The following is a 21312-nucleotide window of genomic DNA, read 5'->3' as shown; positions in this document are numbered from 1 at the left end:
GAGCCAAATTATAACAAGGCAAAAACTTTAGAGACCAGAGTGAACTTTTGCAAGAAACTCTGCAATGACGTGAACAATGCTTGTGCATCCAAGGGAATGTTAGAAGGATAATGTCAACAACAAGCAACAATAATGATTAATAAGGTGAGCTACGAGCACTTGAGTTCTTAGCCCAGTAATAAAAGGGATTTGTTTTTTTTCTCTGCATCCAAGTTTGAATTTTAGTGTGCATGCTTGTCATTCCCGCAGTACCTTACATGCTCATTAAACTTGCAGGATGTTCAATGGATCATGGGATTAGTCATGATACACGCAAACTGACCAAAATACCCACATAAATAAATAAAATAATAAGGTGAGCTACGAGTACTGTAGCGTGCTCCTATCCTGCAATCATTTCCATGCTCTTGTTCTTTGCATATAAAGGAAAAAACACCCTTTAGAAAGTACTTTCAGATAAAATATATTTTTCTATATTTTAGATAAAATTTATGCTGGAGGCGTGCAATATCCTGCAACGATTCGTTTTATTTCATAAAATCAAAGTTTTCAAGAGAGGGTTTTAGGTAATTTCTGCTCAAATTGCAAAGTGGAATCGGTTGAAATTTCGATGGGAATCCTGCACTGCTACTTTCCTAATGGAACAACATGTATAAGCTGATGCTCTTAGAATCTTGTAAGAGAGCCAGCAAATGCCAGCAGCAAAGATTCTGATTTTGGTGCAAAAATCACTAATATGCGCCTAATCACGACAGCCTATGCCAACCAACATTCCTTCCTGTTTTGAAAATATTTTCCTTGCCCATGAAGGCCATTGAATCTTCAAAGCTAACGAGGCTTAGGATTGAATGGATCTGTTGGTCCACAGCTGGTTGGAAGACCAATGCTATCATTGTTGTTACTTTCCAACACACGAACAACGTATAGAACGTCTATCTGGAACAGCGGCACAATAATTAATATATTTTTTTTATTGTTATTCATTCATTCATTTTTGTTTTCTCTTTGTATTTAACAAAGACTTCAAATAAATACAAAATAAGTTTTGTTATTATTTCAGAGTTTATTTATGTAAGACTGCGGTAGGTATTTCTGCTGTGGTTTTGTTTTATTTTAGAACAATCAATAATGCAAGGTTTACGTATCCTCTCTAAATCATGCTCCATATCTTCCCAATAAAATTAGGTTCATTCTAACTATTTTATTATCATATAAGTTATGAAACTCAAAAAAATAATTGAAGTTACAAACCATTTATTAAAAATCTAAAGGTTATGAATGATGATCATTAAAAATAGAAGCCCTTTATATTTTTCAATCCCATAACTTATTTATTAGGGTTATCATGACTAGAATAACCTAAATAATTAATATATTCATGATGTTTTTGGTGAAGTTGCCTTCAATGATTATTAATTTAATTTTTATTATGTATCTTATATGAAAAATCTATAAAAGTTCAACTCTCTTAAATAAATTGATCATTTAGGTTTACATAAGATTCAATTTCTCTTAAATGACCCTAAAGATATCATTAAAGGTCGGGGTTTATAGTAATTATAAATTGAAAATTAAACACTAAATAATTATAATGCAAATATATACATATAAAAATAAAATTGAAATCACATTCAATTATTGCAAATGAAATCATAATATAAAAATAAAAGTAATTTTTTTTTTATATGAAGATCAATCAAGAATAAAATACAGTAGAAAAACTTTAAGCATACAGACCCTCAAATATAAATAATTAATCAAACACAGTGTTATATTCAAAAACTCACAATTAGCCAAAAAGACTAAATGCTGGATATCAAAAAGAGGTTGATGATAAAAATAAAATAAAATAAATAATAGATAAAAATGCTAAATGGGTTCTTTTTATAAAAAAAATACTTTTTAAGCATAAAAAAATGTTAATGATAACCTTAAATGATAAATATTAAATTATAAAAATTAAACTTCATCAAATTAAGAGCTAGAGTAATTTAGTGATCACTACTCAAATTGACAAACTTGATTATTAATATCTTTTTGGATTGTTGATGTAGTATTTAGAAGGGATCATGGAGGGTGTAGTAGAAATTAGTTTTTAAAATATTTTTTTGTTAAAAAATATATTAAAATATTTTTATATTAAAAAAATTATTTTTAATATTAGCATATTAAAATGATCTAAAAAAATAAATTTACATTTATTTTTTTTAAAATACTGTTTAAAATGCAATTTCAGATATCCTCGTAACATGTCACATTACCATTTAACTTTGTTTTTTGATGTCATTTTTTTTCTCTCCTTGCCCTCCCCCGCCGGGCCCTTTTTTTTCTTCTTAAAATTCCATTTTTTAAGTTAGAATAAAATATACATTACAATCAAAGAAAGAATAAAAAACAATAAAATAACATTGAAAGGTTTTGATAACATTATTATTAAATGCACCAAAATGGCAAGAGACCTGGCCCTGCTGCTTACACCAACCTGGGAACTCAACATCACATTTGGTATCGCCTTGAAATTCTATAATATTTCAGGATTTTCTCCCAGTCCTGGAACCATAATCCATGCCACTCTTCGAGTGTCTTCGAGCAACCCTGTCAACTTCAACAGGAGTTGCTTCAAAAATAAATGAATAAATTATTTTGCAGGTTGTGGTTACCGCCCTTAACACAACTAAGCTGGAGGAAAGCCTTAATTATTACTGGCAAATTTATATCCAATGCAGTTAGCTCTGAAGATCTCTTTGCCTTAGCTAAACCATTGGTTATATTAGATGTCGATTAATCTCAAAGCACGAGTGCTGTTTCTCCTTTCTTTTTCAGCTCCCGGAACACTCATTGCATGTACATTCGCTGCATTTTATTAGTGCTAATGCCACGGTCAAATTGCTGTTTGAAATGTTTTTTTTTTAATATATTAAAATAATTTTTTTTTATTTTCTGAAATTTAATTTTACACTAACACATCAAAACAATCTAAAAACACATACAAAAACAATTAAAGCAAAATATATTTTTTAAAATTGCTTTTTATTTAAAAATATATTAAAATAATATTTATTTTTTTATTTTTTAAAATTTAATTTTGACATAAAGAATACCTTTTCCTATCCTTAACTTTTATTTTAATTTTTACTACATATATATATATATATATTATTTTTTAAAATTTGATTTTGACATAAAGAATAGTTTTTTCTATCCTTAACTTTTATTTTTTACTACATGCATTAGTTTTTATGTACTTAATCGAAATACACAAACTTAGTACTCCATCTAACTCAATAATTAGATTTCATCTTTCATGAAAAAGTGAAAAAAAATAAAATAAAATGAATGTGTGTTGAGAGAACACACTCAAGAGTGGTGATCACCGGCCTTCGAAAGAAGAATCCTCACTTTCCTAATTATTTTGCAACCAATCCATGGTGAATGGGATGCCTCTTTAACTCAAGGGCTTGAAAAAATTAATTTTTTTTCCAACTCTCTTGCTTATGCTAGTCTTTGTTCCAACTCTCTTGCTGATGAGTCGTCCTTTCTTAGCCAGGCTTCCTCGATTGGACAGGCTGGCCTGACCTTGAATTTAAGGAATTGATTGCAAGCTCTATAGGCTACCCTTCTTTATTCTCCTGCTCAATTCTTGTCATCGGACTCGGCATCTCGAATATATGCTGTCAAGATCAGAAACTAGAAGATTCAACGTTCATCCAACCCAAAGTAATTTCATGAATTTGCAGTGGAAAATCTGAACAAAAGAGCCGACAAATATCTCATTCCTTGATTGCATCGGAGAGTACAATTAAACTTGTAGATGATACCGATCAGTTGAAAAATGGACATGAGAGGAATTACATTACAAGAATCTTATCACTGAGGATAGCTCATAATTCTACCTGGAACGCTGTGCATATTCAGCTGACAACTCCAATAGTTAGACTAAATTGACAGTGTGGATAAGCAGGTGCACCGTTTTCTTTCTAAACTAGAGCCAAAATCTCAATAGATGGCTTTTATAGCATTTGCTAACAGTGGAGAAGAATCCAGTTGTTAGTAGAATTGGTTCTGATTCAAGGATATTATGCCTCTTCATGCGTGCTGTGCAGAAACCATTGCTTTGATGCCACTTTCAATAATAAATTGGCAGAGGCTAATCGTTTGCATATTTGCAATAAAGATCAGGAATCTGTTCTTCGTTCAACTGTTACTTCCTTCAGGCTCTCGGAAGCGGCTCTGACTTGTGTAGGCAAATCCAAAAGCATGTTTGGTGGGGCAAAATACATGTGCAGTGACATCATACAGATGATAATACCCAAGAAAAGCTGCAGCATGACACGGAAAATGAAACAAGTTTATTGATGGTATCAAAATTAACCAGCATATGTGCAGAAAAGGATTCTATTATTTGATGACCTGTGAGAGCATGAATACCTGCAAAGTAGGCTTGAAGCTAAAGAGGTACACAGACCAAACCATTGTTAGCAGCATTGCCATTGATGTGGCATACACCTGAGACAGGGAGGCACGGAACAAGATATTGTAATAAAGGCATTTGAGCCTAAAGGACCGAAATTACAAGTAAAAGCACACTCGAGACTGCCATACATCCTATCACACTTGGCGTGTCCCATAAGGAAACTCCTGTTGTGTATTCCATAGCCCATGAATTATGGTGGCATGTAAAGTCATTTTGTCAGAAAACTGGAGCCTTGTATTTTATCAGCAGTCTTATGAGCATGACTATAGCAAACTTTGAGGTGTAAATGGAAAACTACAATGAATAAAGCTGGAGCATCCTGTATATAACAAGGAAATGGCTTGTTTAGTTGCGTGTAAAGCTGAAAAATAAAGTTCTGATAGAGCCCTTTTCCATCACGCTTTCAGGCAGATTCGTGAACAAACAGGTATTATAGAATGATGACACATAAGGGTAGCTTAGTGGAAAGCACCCCCGCCGGGATCCATCGAGATCCTGGGTCTGAGTCCTCCCTTGCCCTCTCTAGGTTGAAAAGAAGGGGATATATTATAGAAAAATACTAAAGTATGAAACGAAAAATCAAGGGAGCATTCTGGTTTCTATAAATCTTTTCATAGTTAAGTCAATGGAATTCTCATCACCTGCATGTATGACGCACAGCACCGATGGATATTTTCATGTTTGTGTGCATCCTCTGAAAGATATATCTAGAGGAAGCCATAAAAAGAGAATTTACCTTCACGATATTGTCAGCATATTTCATCAACCATGAAACCAACAAGCCAGTGGATCCAAGATTCAAAACAACCATCCAAGTTGTAATACTGTAGCCATTGAAAAGGCGTTGCCACCAAGATCCGTTCTCATATCCACCCCTGTAATCATCCAGGACAAGCCTGGCCAAGTTGAATATTGAGCCAAATCTGAAGTGGAAGGAAATACATAAATCATTAAAATAATTAACATAATAATGTATTTTGCCAACCAATGACTCCATATTCTCTATCGCAAACAGTATGTAAATAGAGCAGGGTCAGGAATACACAAGGGAGTGTGAGATAGGCCTAAGATCCTGGAAGAAGATATCCAGGTCAAGTTTGCTACCATGACTCTTAACAGGCAACGTTACTAAAAAAGCATCTTGAAAAGGGAAAAGTCATTGATTGGAGAAGAGATACCTACGTATATAATTGAACGTTTTGCCAATACAAGCTATCGTTGTTCTTCTTCATCAGAAACTCTGTGTAGACACCTGCTAATGCTGATAGACAAGCAGATACTGCCCCCAGCATATAGCCTTGAATTGGAGCTGCAAATAAAGAATCACAGGATGCTTCTCCACAACCTTTAACCTACAATAAACGAAAGAAAAGCATTAATTATTATTTTATTTCTGTTAGTTATAGATAAAATGTTAACAAATAAATTAAAAGGGAAAGTTGATGACAACTAGGATCGTGAAAAACTGCAATAAAACAAAGATAGCGATTCTGGTGTAAAATAAAAATCTGAAAAGAAACTTGCAGTGCATAAGTTAAATAACCAAAGAACTAAACAAAGCATGAAGATGAAGAGGAGAAATTGCTAACAATTCAAATAACCAAAATACCCACCTACCTGGCTTGTGGTTGTTCCAACAGCTAATAGAATAATTGCCATCCACTGCAGATTAGACAGTCTCCTCCTCAGGAACAGCCTAAAGAATGAATCATAGAGAAGGCAAAGAAAATCATCAATTAATTAGCTGAAACAAGGCTAAATTCATTCCACAAGACATCCAACCAAGGAAGCGAAAGATAAAAAAGAACAGTATAAAATAGGCACCTGAATAATATGCCAGTGGTAACAATCTTCAAATTACCCATTATCTGGTAAGTGGATGCATCCACATAAGTCAAAGTAGCAAACTGAACATTGTTATGAATTAGATAAATGATTGAAGGAACAACGTATAAGCGCACACTCTTCCATTCTGTAGTCATCCTTGTAGATGGTGATATCTGGCACTCTCTCCAAACAAGTAAACCAGAAAGCACCAGCTGTTGTTCAAATAAACACAAAATTAAAAAGAAAGCCAATTTACATATGGAATAAACCGCCATTGCTATGTTAAATGGTCTGTCCACTCAAGAGCTAAGAATACCTTAAAAACTTCAGCAAGAAAGGGTACAGTGGCATAGTCGTACAAATACTTTCCATTACTTTGAGATAGAGTTGTCAAAATGCCCTGCCAGTAAATGAAGGAGGAGGATAGGTTAATTTAATTTATCTGTTTCAGCGTAGGAAAAAAAAATATCTTCGAATACAGAGATCTGATAGTATTTTGAAGCTACAAAACTTCCTCGGATACGAAACCAATTCACCCAAAGCATCTTATTCAATCGATCACAAGTTTCTGCATTGCTTTTTAAATACCTCCCATTTTGCTATTATTTTCGTATCTCAACTCTCATTTTCCTTGAACTTTTTATTCACGCCTCAAAACCCAAACGCCTAATCTATCTCGCCTTTCTTATAATAAATTCTTAATTACACCTCGAATCACACAATCCAAAATGCTTAATCTCTCTCTCTCTCACACACACACAAACACATTTCTGGTACTTCCACATTTTCATAATCATGAAATCACAAGCTATAGATTCACAATTTAAGAGCAAAGTGAAAACTTTGATTGATCTCCAGATTTGATAGGGATTTGGAAGTGAGAGAGAGAGAGACCTGAGAGCTAGTGAGAAATGTGAGAAGTAAGGCGACGAAGTACCACTGCATCCTCGTCTTCCTCGATTTCCACGCACTCTGCTACCCTTGCTTTCTCTTCTTTCCCTGCTACTACTATTATTTCTTTTCGGATAATATTATTTGACTTTAGTCTTTAAATTAGGTTATAATTACAATTACGTCCTTAAATATCACAGGATAAGAAGTTCGATTCGGTCTCCAAATTAAAGAAACCTGTAAACTAAGCTTTAGACGTGGTTCTTAGCACAGGATCTTGAGTGGGCCGACTATTATGCGGCTGTTTGGGAGAGTATTAACAGTTATTTTTCAAATGGGCGGGCCTCATGGGCCATCCTGCTCTGTATTTCTGCTCATAAGCTGAATTTTGACCATCTTGTAGCCTGGCTGACGCTTTCAGAAGTTGTTAGGTTTAAGCCATATTTACTTGTATGTCTCGTGTCAAACTCTGAAAAGCAGTATGATACCAGTCTGTTTCCTGCTAGGAAAATCAGCTGTTTTTCTTATCTCCTTGTTACAAGACTTTATGAAAATTGTCAACAGTGCCATTGAACTACTTGATTAAGCTATCAGCAAGGCTAGAAAAGCAGACTGTGGCAACTAAAATAATCTTTTCAAAACGATATTATCATATACACCGTTCCTTTTTCTATAAAATTTACATGAGCTAGCTTTTATATTTGCAAGATTCAATCCGTAGATACAACTCAGCAAGGAATTAGATGGAATTGGTGTAGATGTCCACTTGGCATCAAATAGGCCCTACTATTAAATAGAACTTGAAAACTCAAGTGTGCATATATGCAGGTCCTAGCCAAAACTTTGAAGGGCTGCCCGCCAATTCACAAATGCCGGAAGTGGTCAGAAGCCCTTATTATGACCAACGTAACTTGTTGCATCACGATGCCCGAAGCTTCCTTGGAGAGTTTTATTTCAATCCAGCACATCTTGACACCACATTGATCTCAATCATTTTTGTTTTATATTTACAAGCAGTGTACCCTCTTAAACAATATGATATTCTGGTGCTTTCACCGGCAAACATCTCAGATCTGGAATCTGATCTTTCTTATCTGGAGATCTGGAACCGAATTTGCTTCCCTAAGTGAAGTCAGTAGTGCAGCCGACTGAAACCCTTGTATCACTGAGCAAGCTGAGCAGATGACATTCGTCGAAGATATTGCCAAGCAAAATTGCAGTTTCAGTTTATGAACATGCTGTCAGAAAAAAGAAAAGGCTCCGGGTCCCCATGCAATAAGGAAGCCAAACGAATGTGGTTTCAGATTGACTGTTTTTCTTCATAGCATTTGCAATGCTTTTATACACCCACTTGAATTAGCAGCAACAACCATGTCTGATTTCCCTCTCCAGCAGACACTTGAAACAAACTGCCCATCGTCACAATCTGTTTCCTTACCCGAAATAGGATCAATTGAACCAAACTTGTGAGAAGTGATTGGCATAGGTAGAGATCTATGGTAAGCATAAACCTGAAAGGAGACAGCATCACTTCAGTAAGTTAAAGAGTAGATGTATTCTGGCAAAAAAAGTAGAGGTCGCGTATGAAAGCTGGGAACTCTTGTTCTCTTTCATTTTTTACCCCCTTTCAGTGATGAATTCTCATCCTCACTTATTATCAAGCAAATCATTCTGCCAAAAAAAAACTGAATCCATACCTCATTTGTTTCTGATCCACATGCTATGTAACCATTGGCAACAGATAGGCCCACAAAGTTCTGCAGGAGCAAGAGATACCCGTAAGAGGAAATGATTAAAATAAAATAAATAAAAGCAGCACAAGAACAAACTGGCTAGCTCCTTAAACACAAGCACTGACCTTCTCGTTAGTGTGTCCACCAAGGGTTAAGCTGCAAGCACTAGGGGATAAACCACTGGAGCTGGTTTTATTGAGATCCCAAATCTTTAATGTATTGTCAGTTGATGCAGTAACAAGAGTTTCAGAGTCCAAGAATTTAACATAGCTCACAGCTTTGTCATGGCCAGCCAGTACACACCAGGGGGCTCTAACATTCCGAAGATCATAGCAATAGGTTCTGTAATCTGCAGACCCAAAGGCCAGCAAATGAGAAGAGTGAGAAGAGAACTGCACGCAGCAGACATTTGCAATGTTCCTGATTGTGCTCGTACTATTTTTCTGCAAAAAGGTTTGAACTGCATAAGCTTTTATTAAGCAAATTACAGAAAGAATTTCAATTTTTTGAGCAATAGCTAGAGCTGCAAGAAAGAAGAATGAACATATAAAGTTAAAGAAACACCAAGCAGCACTATCACATTTTAACTCAAATGGCCTTCATTAAATAGCGGAACATTCTTCCAACTCTGGTTTTAGGAATCCCAAACTATTACAAAGTAAAAAAGAGATGGGGAGAACATGCCTCATTAATGCTCCACAGCTTCACAGAACAATCATCACTTCCACTGGCTAATTTTGTTGGATATACTTGAGAAAAGTCCACAGACCAAGCTCTCTTTTCATGCTCATTATATTGAAAAACCACTTGACCAGTATTCACATCCCATAGCTGGAATTCATCAAACCAAATCAGGTAAAGAGCAAGGTGGGGAATTTAAGAATACAACCACGAGATCTAAAATGTACAGTGGAAAATAAAAATAAGCAGACAAATTTGAGCACAAATGAAGATGATAATTACAGTGTGTAAGAGAAGGATAACCAATGCGATTCAAGAAGTTGAGAAACCTCAACAAATACAAATGTAAACTTATAGATTAGCAACAATATGAAGTTCTTTTTTAAGCTGACATTTGAAAATCTCGGAAGTGAGGATATTTAGGGCTTATTTTTTTCATAAAAGAAAGATCAAAGATGATTGCAGGGGACAAGATGTAAGCTGGGGGGACAAGATGAAAGCTGCAGTAAGAAAACTAAAGAATATGACACTGGAATCCCTTATAACCCACAAGAAATTCAGAAGCTGATGCAGAAAACTCCATATCCAAGCCGCAAATATGACAAGGTTGTCCCGCATCAGGTCAACCCACTGATACTCACAGAAAGGTATTTCTTCAACAGTAAAGAATCTAGCATGCAAGATATACACACCTTAACAACACCATCATAGCCAGTTGAAGCCAGATAGCTCTTGATGTAGCTGTTCCAGCAAATGCAGCTGAGCTTTGACTCATTTGACATTTCAATGACTGGATAATGAATATCAACAGAGTCATTAAAGAGTGAATTAAACTCAAATATCTTTATTTTCTTTGATACTCCAGCAGCAGCAAAATAGTCTGCATCACGGTCAAAACTCAAAGAACAAATAACATTTGCAGAATTATTGAAGTCCCCGGTTCTTAGTTGCCCACGTACTTCAAACTTACTATAACGAGCATACTTGCACAAGCCATCAAAAAAGGATCCAAGGCAATCAGTGGTATTCTGTGTTTCTTCATCCTCTTGTGCTAAATCCCAGTTCTTACGATTTCTCAGTAAGTCCCTATCTTGACGAGTGGCAGCATCAGTCTCAGCAAGCTGGACTTTGGATCTCATGGAGAGATAAGCACTTTCAAGCTGGCTGATATTGCTCATCAACCTCATATTGTTTGTCTGAAAATCAGGAGATACTTGAGAAAGTGCCTCCAACCTGGAAGGTTCTTTATGCTCGGAGGTAGGTTGCCTTTCATTTATAAAGTCATTCTCTAAGCAAGAATGGTGCAAGTGTTTCTTTGAGCAGTTTCTCCTACCAACCTCTTCAATATCAGTATCCAAGCATCTAACATCTTCCACTAACTTAGAGGCATGCTTCTGCTTCTGCTCCTTCGATGAAACAAGGAAATGCAACAAAAGTTCTGATTCGGCATCATCTTGGTCAATAGAGGATGACAATTCTTCTGCAGACACCTCTTGCAATCCATTAATCAATTCAGATTGTAGGATTTCCCTGCCAGATACAACCAAAATAGAATGTCACATGAGGGCATAAGTTTAGAATTTAAACAAATTGCACCCGAACTATTGCATGAGTTAGCAGGCACCCATCCTGGTAACAAAGCCATAATGTTTTACAATCAACTAATGCACTAGTTTGGAAAAGAAAAGGAAGAAGCATAAAATACTTGAAATTCATTTCTTGTGAGAAAATCGATGATCACTCCAATGCAAAAATCTATTACATTTATGTCCCCACGTATCCCACAAACTGATGCAGGTGCAATTTCATCCCATATTTTGTCCGAAATCTTGTTAAGGTCCTCAGCCTTTAAAAAGGGGGCAATTTTAATATCAACCTATTATAAATGGTTCCATGTGCCTGTTCCATCTACTTCCATTAGTAACACCATGACAGACACAAGTCGCAACCATCCAGCTTTCCTTTCATTTCTTTCTCATTCACCAGGTTGAACAAAAATCTCCACAGTTCATTAAGGTCCATAAAACCCATTTAATTCGTCAGATGTGAACTCAAATTTCATGGCTTTAACACCACCAACTACATGCAAGGGTAGACCACATATGCATAATATGGATCGAGAGTGAGAGAGAGTTCAGACAAAGCTTTGGGAGATTTAATGTTGGTGAGAGGGTGTGAGATAGGAGCTTCAATGATCTAGTCCTCTGCTCACTTGGAGAAGCACAAAACATGGTGTCAAGCCTCTTTTGGGGGCTAAGAGGCTAGCTTTCCATGGATGTAAATATTTTATTAATGAAGAAATGAACATGGATTAAAATTAAAATTAAATGAAAAAGAAACAAAACAGAAGGGAAGTTTGGTACTGACACTTCCAAAGTGCTTGAATCACATTGAGTTCAAGTTAAAGTCTCACAATCAGATTTAAATCTAGCCACAAATTAACAACTCTTGTAACTCAATTTATTTTTAGTCCTCTAATAGTTTAAACGTCAAGACTATTGATTAATGGATTGTAAAGCTCTTAAGGTCTTCATATCCAATAAAATTCAAGATTTTACAAATTTAAAAACAAGCTAGGATTGCCTTGTTGATGGGCGTGATGAAGGTTCAGGATGAAGTAGCCAAAGGCAGAATCCAGCTTCCCTTGGATTTTCAGATAGAAATTGAGGAGGAAGAATCCTGTGACGAAGGTCTGACATTATTGTCACTTGTGCTCTGTCAGAGTCAAAACGACCAAGCAACTGAAAGAAACAACCTAATTAATCATATAAAAAAGAAAATTTCTATCCAAACCCGTAAATCTAAACAAAATAAACAAACATAGAGAGAATAACAAACAAAAATAAGCAGGACGCATAGGATATGCTTATATAGCCAACAAAAGAATACTACTGCTACTACACTTGGATAATGACAGCAATTTCATGGTTGTAATTTCTACTACATATGGCAGAAAAATCTTCTCAGATTGTGAATCACCAATGCTTAAAAAAGCCCCGGTAATTATATTTGTTATGGACAGGTAGCATTTGGGAAAAGGGATAGAGCAACAAACAAATGAATTTTTTATTACACAAAAGGATGTGCCAGCTTTCAAGACTCATGAAAACATGCATTTGTAAGAAATAAAATGTTTTTGAAAACATTTATACATGGAGATAAATTATGCACCATGGTAAACCAAAGTAACAATCAGAATCATTGGACAAATGAAAAGGATGTTTCATTAAAAGCATTTATCAAATAATTAAGCACAAACAATATCATAGAAGCAGAGAGAGAGTGCTCAATAAACAAGATGAGAAATAACATCATCGCACCTCGAATAGAAGAATACCAAGACCATAAATATTTGATGCAGTTCTGCAGATCCCCTCACTGAGCTCCTCGGGACTTGTATACCATTTTTCTTCCAACTGGTCACTAACAGATGTCAACTGGCATTGACCTAATTTAGATGGCTGATGGCTGCTGGACTTGGCCTGAATTCCATATTCTGCATTACAGTTATGTTCAGTAGCTTCATTTAGAGAATTTTGTGAAACAGTAGCATTGATGTCCCAATCACATGTAGATTCAAGTTTCAAGCCATATTTTGCAGATAACTGAGGCCAGCGACTGGTATAGTTCATGCTCTCACTGGACTTCTGCTTCTTCACAGATGCAGCAACAGAAGAAAACATTCCTTGTTCCAACGGCCTTCTCCTGACCACATGATTGTCGGAGTAAGGTGCATTTTGACCCTTGGCACTTTCAACCAAATCTCTCTGAGCAGCTGAACCAAGGTATTTAACCTGATTAGACTGCAACAACTTAAAGCTAGATGGCCGCAAGTCAGGCAATGCAACTCCTTGCGAATGAGAATAATCCACTAGATCAACAATCCGTCTAAATATATGCAAGCTCTCAACTTTATTCACTTTGTGCCGTCCAGCATTCAGCCATTCCCTCAAACTCACTCCATCATGATCAGAACCAGCAGGCCTCGGCCCAGCAATCCCATGCAAAGGGGGCATCATTTCAGTTTTAGCACTCAAGTTCAAAGGGGTATCAGAAGCTGCCAAAGGTCCACCAACAGCCCTTTCATTGTTTTGGTATCTTGGTTGAAGTTTGAAGCTATCATGTGGAGGCCCTCTATAAACAATCCCCTTACCTTTCAAGGTGTTTTTGACAAAAAATTCTGAGAATCCTGATTTCGATAGAATCTTTGTCCGGATACTAGCAAGCGAGCTCATATTGCCTGACAACCCTTTAAAGTCAGGATGTGTCAATTGTTCTGAGACTTCATTTCTTTCATTGCTTGAGGTTTTTTGAGCCAAAATGTCGGATGAAGATGAGTGCCGCACATCTAGCATTGCTTGACCACTGTCCTTATACAAGGTATTACTACGAGAAATCCCAGTCATGGATCCCCCTCCAATTTGATAAAGATGCGGCCATTGATTCTGCCTAGTTTGCATCCTTTCCCTATTATTCGGTGTACCAACAATGGCTAAATTTGAACCATCAAAATTTCTCACCATTAAGTCTTCATTCATGTTCCCAGCATCATCTACAGAGTGAGGGCTAGAGCATGGCTGCTCAGATGCATCCATAGGGCTTGCACTCCTATTTTCATTCTTACCCTCCAACATATCAGCAAGTACATGAAAGGAGCTCTCACGATAATCATCCACACCAGCTATATCCATTTCACGAGATTCCAACAAGTTGGAGCTTTCAGGTGGTTTCACGGAATGCTCACTCTCTTTACCTCGGAGGTGGGCCTGCTCCACCACGTCCATTGAAGCCACTTCATCACCCAATCCTTCATCCATATCATCCAAAAACAGACTACTCTATCATGCATCCATCTAGCAATGTAAACAGGACTTGTTTTCAGTCAAACATTCAGTAACCGCATGCCTATCATTGATCTTACTTAAGCTAAAAACAAGATAAAAAGCAATGGCATTCATTTACTACACTTTACTTTCACAGCTCTGAGCATAAATCACTAAATAATTTCGAACCCACAAAAACTTCAGCTATAATCTTCACTTCCTCACTAAAATAAAAAATCAAGAAATGCTTCCATAAAATAATCAACACCAACCCATAATTCAAAAAGTTGAAGACTTCAACAAAATGAAAGCCTAGCAAAGCTCTCTATCTGGAAGCTGAAATTCTAAGTGCCAGAATTGAAACAAATTTCTAAAATAATTACCAAATTCTAACACCAATCCAGAATCCAAAAGGTTCGCAAGTTAAACAAATGAAAGCCTAGCAAATCTCTATTTCAAAGCTAAGAATCAGTAAATGCAAGAAATGGGACAAACTTAACCAAACAATCCCTTCTCCACAAAACTTAGCTATAAACTTCACTTCGTCACCAAAACTGACAAATCAAAAAACTTTTTTCAAATAATCAAAATTTCCAAATTCTAACACAACCCAGAATCCTTAAAGTTCTCCACTTTAACAAAATGAAAATCCTAGCAAAACTTGCTTGGAAACTAATAATCAGAGAAAGCAACAAACGAACAAATTTAACCAATAACTGCTTCTCCACAACACAAAAAAAAAACCCATAACAAAATGTTAAAAGTTCTCTACTTTAACAAAATGAAAATCCAAGAAAAACTTGTTCGGAAACTAAGAATCAGAGAAAGCAATAAACGAACAAATTTAACCAAATAACTGCTTCTCCACTACACGAAAAAAAAAACCCACAACAAACTGTTATCTTTGATATCTCTTGATTTTCTTAGCAACCAAGCAGATACTAAAATGAAAAGGATAACCAAATGCATTAAAAAAAAAAACTTATTGGAATAGGGAACTGACATTCTTTCAGGTAATAAACTTAAAGGGCAAACCTGGGAATTTTTAGACCTTGAAAAAAACCCTAGAAGGACGTAATTAGTGATAGGAGTAATAGAAGAGACTCTTGCTCTGCCTGTAATGGAGATGAGATATCTCTCTCTGCCTCTAATTTTGCAGCTTCAAATTTTGGATATATTGTACCAATTTATAAAAATTAAGACTATATTTTTTTTTTTATTTCTTTATGATATTTTTTGGGTGTGTTTTATTAGATGTCAATTTAATAATTATGTTTTAAGTATGTTTTTATTTATTTTATTTTTTCTGCATGTAGATCTATGAAAGGAAGGTTCAAATGGTCTGGAGGAAGGGTGGCCAGTTATTTTTCTTCAGGGAATTATTAAATTAATAATTCTAGCTCTTTGAAATTAGCATCATACATCGTTGTATTTTTACTAGGACGCCGTTAATGGACCGTGGCTAGCTTTTCGCTTTTGATCACTGTCTAGCCCATAGAGTGTTGATGGTTCAAGACTCAAATCATTCCTGTTTTTAAAACCTATCGGGAAAAAAAATAGTATTTAATTAATATTTTATTTTGTACACATTTGTTTTTTAGTTATATAAAAAATTCAGAAAATATATAAGTTTACCTGGATAAAAAATTTAACAAATTAATTTGATTTAATTAGTAATTAAATTTTATTATTTATTTCAATTTAATTTTTATTAAAAGTTCGTATTTTATTATTTAATTTAATTTAATTTTTATTAAAAATCCGTAATATATGTTGTAAATTTAGTAGATTAACTTGAATTAATTAAGAGTTTTGATTTAATATTTATTTCATGCTACTTTTTATGGAGTTATCATGCTTTAAAAAAATATTTTGATATTAATTTTATATTTAATTTTATAAATATTTATTATTGTTATTATATAATTAAATAAAAATATTTTAAAAAATTATTGAACCCAATAAAATTTACAATAGGGTTGCAAATTCATAACTCAAGTAAAGCAAATTAAGCCATAAAACTTAAATAAATCTAATATATTACCCAATAAAATTTACAATAGGGTTGCAAATCCATAACTAGGTAAAACAGATTAAACCATAAAACTTAAGTAGATCTAATATATCGTCATTTTAATATCTTTTTAAAAAATAATATTATCTTGTTGTTTTAAAGTTAAATCATCTTATTTACTTGTCGTCTCAATTATTTTTAGATATATTAAGATAATAAGTTTCTATAATATAATTTTTATATAATTTAATTTAAAATTTAAGTTATATATTGAGAGAAAAAATTTTAAAATTGATATAATAAGTTAAATTTAAAAACATTCTAAAAAAAATTCTACAATTTAAATATTTTTTATATTAAAAAAAAATAATCCAAGTCGTGTTTCTCGGAGCACCGGTGAGATTTTTCTTTGAGGCAACTTGCTATCGGTCTTGAACTTGAAGAAGCAAACTCATTCACTAGACACCTCCATGGTTGCAACAAGTGGAGGAGAGCGAGTCTCAGGTCATGTCGATTTGAGCACAGCGGTCAACAATGCTCGTAAGGGTCCCACAGCAACAACATCAACATCAAAGTGATGAGCTTCTTCTTCGGTAATAACCTCTAATGATCCATAGTTACATCTAGCGTGGGTCAAATCATTAATACTCTGTCATGTCTTCAAGACAAGATATTGACGTACCATATCATTAAAATTCCCAGCTACTTCATTTGTCAAATGGTATTTCTTTCCATCTTTGATTTTTAAAACTCAAATTTTAATATACGATGTAAAATATATATTTTTAGATTTTTTTGAAATTAAAAAAAAAACTTATTTTTATATATAAACTAGATAACCATGACAGTTGAATTAAAATAAAAAAAGCATTGAAATTTGCAGATGTCCTATAATGGTGACAGATTAACTGCTGAGCTCATCATCCATTGAACATGAAGGGACTGCATGTGGCATCGGCAAATTAGGCAATGACTGTGAATTCTTAAAGTGGGAATAAACCAAAACCACGTTGCTCCAACGAGATGCACGGGGGTGGTGTTTGGTTTTAAGGTTGAATTCTTTTTTAAAAAAAAATATTTTTTTATTTTAAAATAATGTTTTAATAATTATTTTAATATATTAATACTAAAAAAAAATTAACAATTCTTTAGTTGCTACTCCCAGCCGATTAAATCCAGGGTCCTAAACTTAAAAGTCAAATATCTAATCAATAATAATAATCTTTTATTATTATCTTCAGCTAACTAAGTTTACAGTCCTCGTTACAAGGGTAATCTTAGTTATTTTTATATTTTAAAAATGTTTTCTAAAAGAATTTAAATTTTTTTAATTTTTTTTGTATTTTCAGATTATTTTGATATATTAATATCAAAAATAATTTTAAAAAAATAAAAAAATATATTTTAATACATTTCCAAGTAAAAAACACTTCGAAAAACAACCATAACCACACTTCCAAACACGCAATCAACAATCCTTGAGTTGTCATTTTCAACTAAATAAATTCATCGTTCTCATTACAAGAGTTGATTATGTAATCAACAATGCTGAAGTTGTCATTCCTATTTAACTAAATCTATGGTCCCTATCATCAATATCGACTTTACAATCTACACTCTTTTAGTTGTCATCTTCAACTAACCCTGTCCATATATATATGTTTTTCATGCTTAATTTATATAATACTTTCAAAATTTAACTTTATATATTTCAATTCCAACCATACCATACATCTTTCCATTTCACATGTATAACTTTATTTTTCTCATTCCAACCACATTTATCAACATGATACAATAACATAAAAATATTAACTAATGATATACTAGTATCAATATTAGTACATCGTTAATTCCCATCACATAAATTAATATTCATGCTAGGGGTGATCATTTTCGGTTTGGTTCGGTTTTTATCAAAAAAAAATAACCAAACCGAAAAAAAAAATTTGAAAAAAAACCCGAAACCGAACTGAAACCGGGTCAAACCGATCGGTTTCAGTTCGGTTCGGTTTTTTGGTTATAAAACCGAAACCGAACCGAACCGGCTGGTTTTTTCAAAATTTTAATCGGTTTTTTTTTTCAGTTCGGTTTTTTCGATTATTTTTTTTTCGGTTTTCTCAGTTTAATCGGTTTTTTAGTTTTTTTGCTCACCCCTAATTCATGCTATCACAATTTCATCCTTGCTATTACATCATTATAATTATCATCCTTCACCTTTACAGGTTGAAACCTCAATAATTATCCTTTAACTATTTGTTTCATACTATTATATTTAATTTTTTATTTCTTAGTCCTCCATTATGTTATATATGCATTTATATTCATATAATACATTTTCATTGTTTTGATTCCCAAGTTTTTTCCACGCTAATAACGAATCACTAGAATTTTAATTAAATCATACCATGATAGATCATATAATTTATATAATCTCACTTGAACCTTTAATGATTTATAGTTTGGTCATATCAAGTAATTCAACATTCAAGTCAATATCTTTCCAATTTGAATACATAATTTTCTATTATTTCAAATTTTAAATTGTATTTTATTTATCAAATTTTATTCTCATGTAAAATATTTAAACCATTTACATCATCTAGCATTTTGATTTGTTTTCAAATTTCATTAACTTATATATCAATTATTTAAATAAATATGAAATGATACTAACAAATTTTCAAGTTTTCTCAATACATGCTAAACATGATATCATAACAAAATAACAATACATGTCCACGTCTAATTCCATAACATTCACATATATCCCTTCCAATATATATTGCATCATACTAGTATGTATTCAACGATAAGATTACATAATTTATTAATTTTTAAACTTTTCATTTCATCTAGCTACATATAACTTCATAAAAGTATTTAAATTAAGATATATATCATTGCCAAGCCCGTATTCATATATACAACACATGTATATCCCCATAAAAATCTTGTTAAAAAAATATAATTATTCATGCCAATATATTTAGTAACATAAAATCCCGCAATTATTAAATCAATTATATTATTTTCTCAAAAATCTCTGTATGGCTAGCCCTAAAGAGTCACACCAAACAACAATTATTCCACACCTATTTTTATTAATTTACAACTAATTGCATATTTTTCTTAGCATTCAAGTGATAAATTTAAGGACTCTCCCCCCCCTCCCACACACCAAAACTCAATTAACATTAATTAACTGGTGTAAGATACTTTACCAAATAAATTTGAAATCAATTTCATCACTTCCCTCGCAAAGCTCTCATTTTGAGCTTCTTCTCTTACCAAAATTGTATTATTTTTCTTATTAAATCATAATTTTCTCTCTCTTGAACCTTTCCAAATCTTATATTAAAGTGTTTGCCCACCTATCATCCTTACAATACCCTGACTTTAGAGAAGATTTATGTGGAATTATAAGAAAATAAGAGGAAAGGAGCTTAATTTCTTCTTTAATGGCCTTCAATGGCCATTGACATCGATTTACAAGAGTGCTAAAATGTTTTATGTTTATTTATAGTTTTTTTCATTGGACAAAGTTTTTCTAAGTATTTTGAATAATTTCCCAGCTATTAGTACCAATTGCATCGTAAATTTACTAAAAAATTTTATATTTCATAATTGTCTTTCGATAAAATTTCTCCTATAATCTTTTATATATTTGTTTTATTTTATTATTTTTTCCATCAAGATTTACCACTATTTGATAAAATTCATATATATTTTAATGTCTACAATCATTTTGTCATATTAATACTTATTTAAATTCATTGCAATGTTTTCAACAAATTCATAAAATTTTAGTTCAGGGTTTGCATATATAATTATAATTATAAATAAAATTAAGTTAGTACAAGGTTTTTTCCATGTCAAAAGATCTTTTCAACATTAAATTGATGGTCGATTTAGTAAAATAAAATTTTATTTTATTGATCTATAAAATTAAAACTTTGACAATCAAATTTTAAACTGAAATAAAAAATTCAACCTTTTTTTTTCACCACACAAGAGGAATGTTTTTAAGTATTTTGGTTCTCGAAGTTTTTTTTATCATAAAATTAAATTTAAAAAATGTTATTGAACTCAGTGGAGTACATGACTTATATGACAAGTTTGTTTTTTAAAAAACAACCATCACAATCTCAATAACTTAGTCTTAAGTCTAGTAAATTAATTAGGGTTGACCCATAACGATTCAATACACTACCGTGTCAATTTCTTTTTTAAAATTCATGTTCTTATATTTTTTTTGCCATCTAGTTTTCTTCATTTTAAAAAAAAGTACTTTGATCTATAACATAGCACGGGGTAGTACTTGATATAATACTATGCATCTCGTAATATCATAGTTTTTTTTTTATTTTGTATTTTAAATATTAGTTATTCCTAATAGGATATGCATTTCAGTTTTATTAAAGGAATAGATTTTTTTTACTAATTTTGTTATTTTTAATGACATATGCTATTTCTTGAAACTTTATTAATTGTACTTGATTGGAAAAACAAACTAGCAAGACGATAAAAAATAGCAAGAGAATAAACTTAATTTTTGATATGTTTTAACCCACAGGTATTATAGAAACCTCAATAATTTTGTTTTAACTCAAAATACTCTTAAATCAATCTAAAATAAAAAAAATGAATCGAATAAAAAAACATTTCAGGTTCAATTAACTTTTCTTTGGTATAGTTAAAGTTTAAAATACATCAAACTTCCTTCTTTAAAATGATGATGCCAAAATTGATTATTTATTTTATGGTTAGAATACGGTGGACTTGAAGCTTTTTCTCTCGCTTTTTTTTCAAGAAACAACAAGGTACTAACCATTAAGATGCCACCGGGAATTGCGTTATAAACAACTT

At 33.0% G+C, this 21312-nt stretch overlaps 2 protein-coding genes across 4 annotated transcripts; both read right to left on the bottom strand.

Annotated features, from left to right (window-relative positions):
- Positions 1-3708: 3708 nt before the first annotated feature.
- LOC105127363 (CMP-sialic acid transporter 1-like) lies at positions 3709-7371 on the bottom strand. Of its 3 annotated transcripts, none has more exons than XM_011028629.1 (8): positions 7196-7365; positions 6618-6701; positions 6299-6513; positions 6092-6170; positions 5657-5826; positions 5211-5349; positions 4429-4506; positions 3709-4319 (listed from the first exon to the last, which is right to left on the bottom strand). In XM_011028629.1, the coding sequence occupies exons 1-8, from the start codon at positions 7244-7246 to the stop codon at positions 4176-4178; spliced, it is 960 nt and encodes a 319-aa protein (XP_011026931.1). In that variant the 5' UTR covers positions 7247-7365; the 3' UTR covers positions 3709-4175. The 3 variants fall into 3 exon arrangements, with proteins under 3 accessions (XP_011026931.1, XP_011026930.1, XP_011026932.1); XM_011028628.1 differs by having other exon boundaries at positions 5211-5397; positions 7196-7364; XM_011028630.1 differs by lacking the exons at positions 3709-4319; positions 4429-4506 and adding an exon at positions 4661-4793 and having other exon boundaries at positions 5211-5397; positions 7196-7371.
- Positions 7372-7805: 434 nt separating this feature from the next.
- SPA2 (SPA1-related 2) lies at positions 7806-15626 on the bottom strand. Its single transcript, XM_011028627.1, has 8 exons — positions 15465-15626; positions 12927-14459; positions 12190-12347; positions 10299-11136; positions 9610-9756; positions 9051-9368; positions 8890-8949; positions 7806-8703 (listed from the first exon to the last, which is right to left on the bottom strand). Exons 2-8 carry the CDS (start codon positions 14421-14423, stop codon positions 8512-8514), a joined length of 3210 nt encoding a protein of 1069 aa, XP_011026929.1. The 5' UTR covers positions 14424-14459; positions 15465-15626; the 3' UTR covers positions 7806-8511.
- Between the last annotated feature and the right edge of the window lie 5686 nt (positions 15627-21312).

The sequence above is a fragment of the Populus euphratica genome, unplaced genomic scaffold (genome assembly GCF_000495115.2).
Source record: "Populus euphratica unplaced genomic scaffold, PopEup_1.0 scaffold7.1, whole genome shotgun sequence".
In the NCBI taxonomy this organism is placed as follows: domain Eukaryota; kingdom Viridiplantae; phylum Streptophyta; class Magnoliopsida; order Malpighiales; family Salicaceae; genus Populus; species Populus euphratica.
The sequence above is the reverse complement of the archived record's forward strand: the minus strand, read 5'-3'. Positions and strand labels throughout refer to the sequence as shown.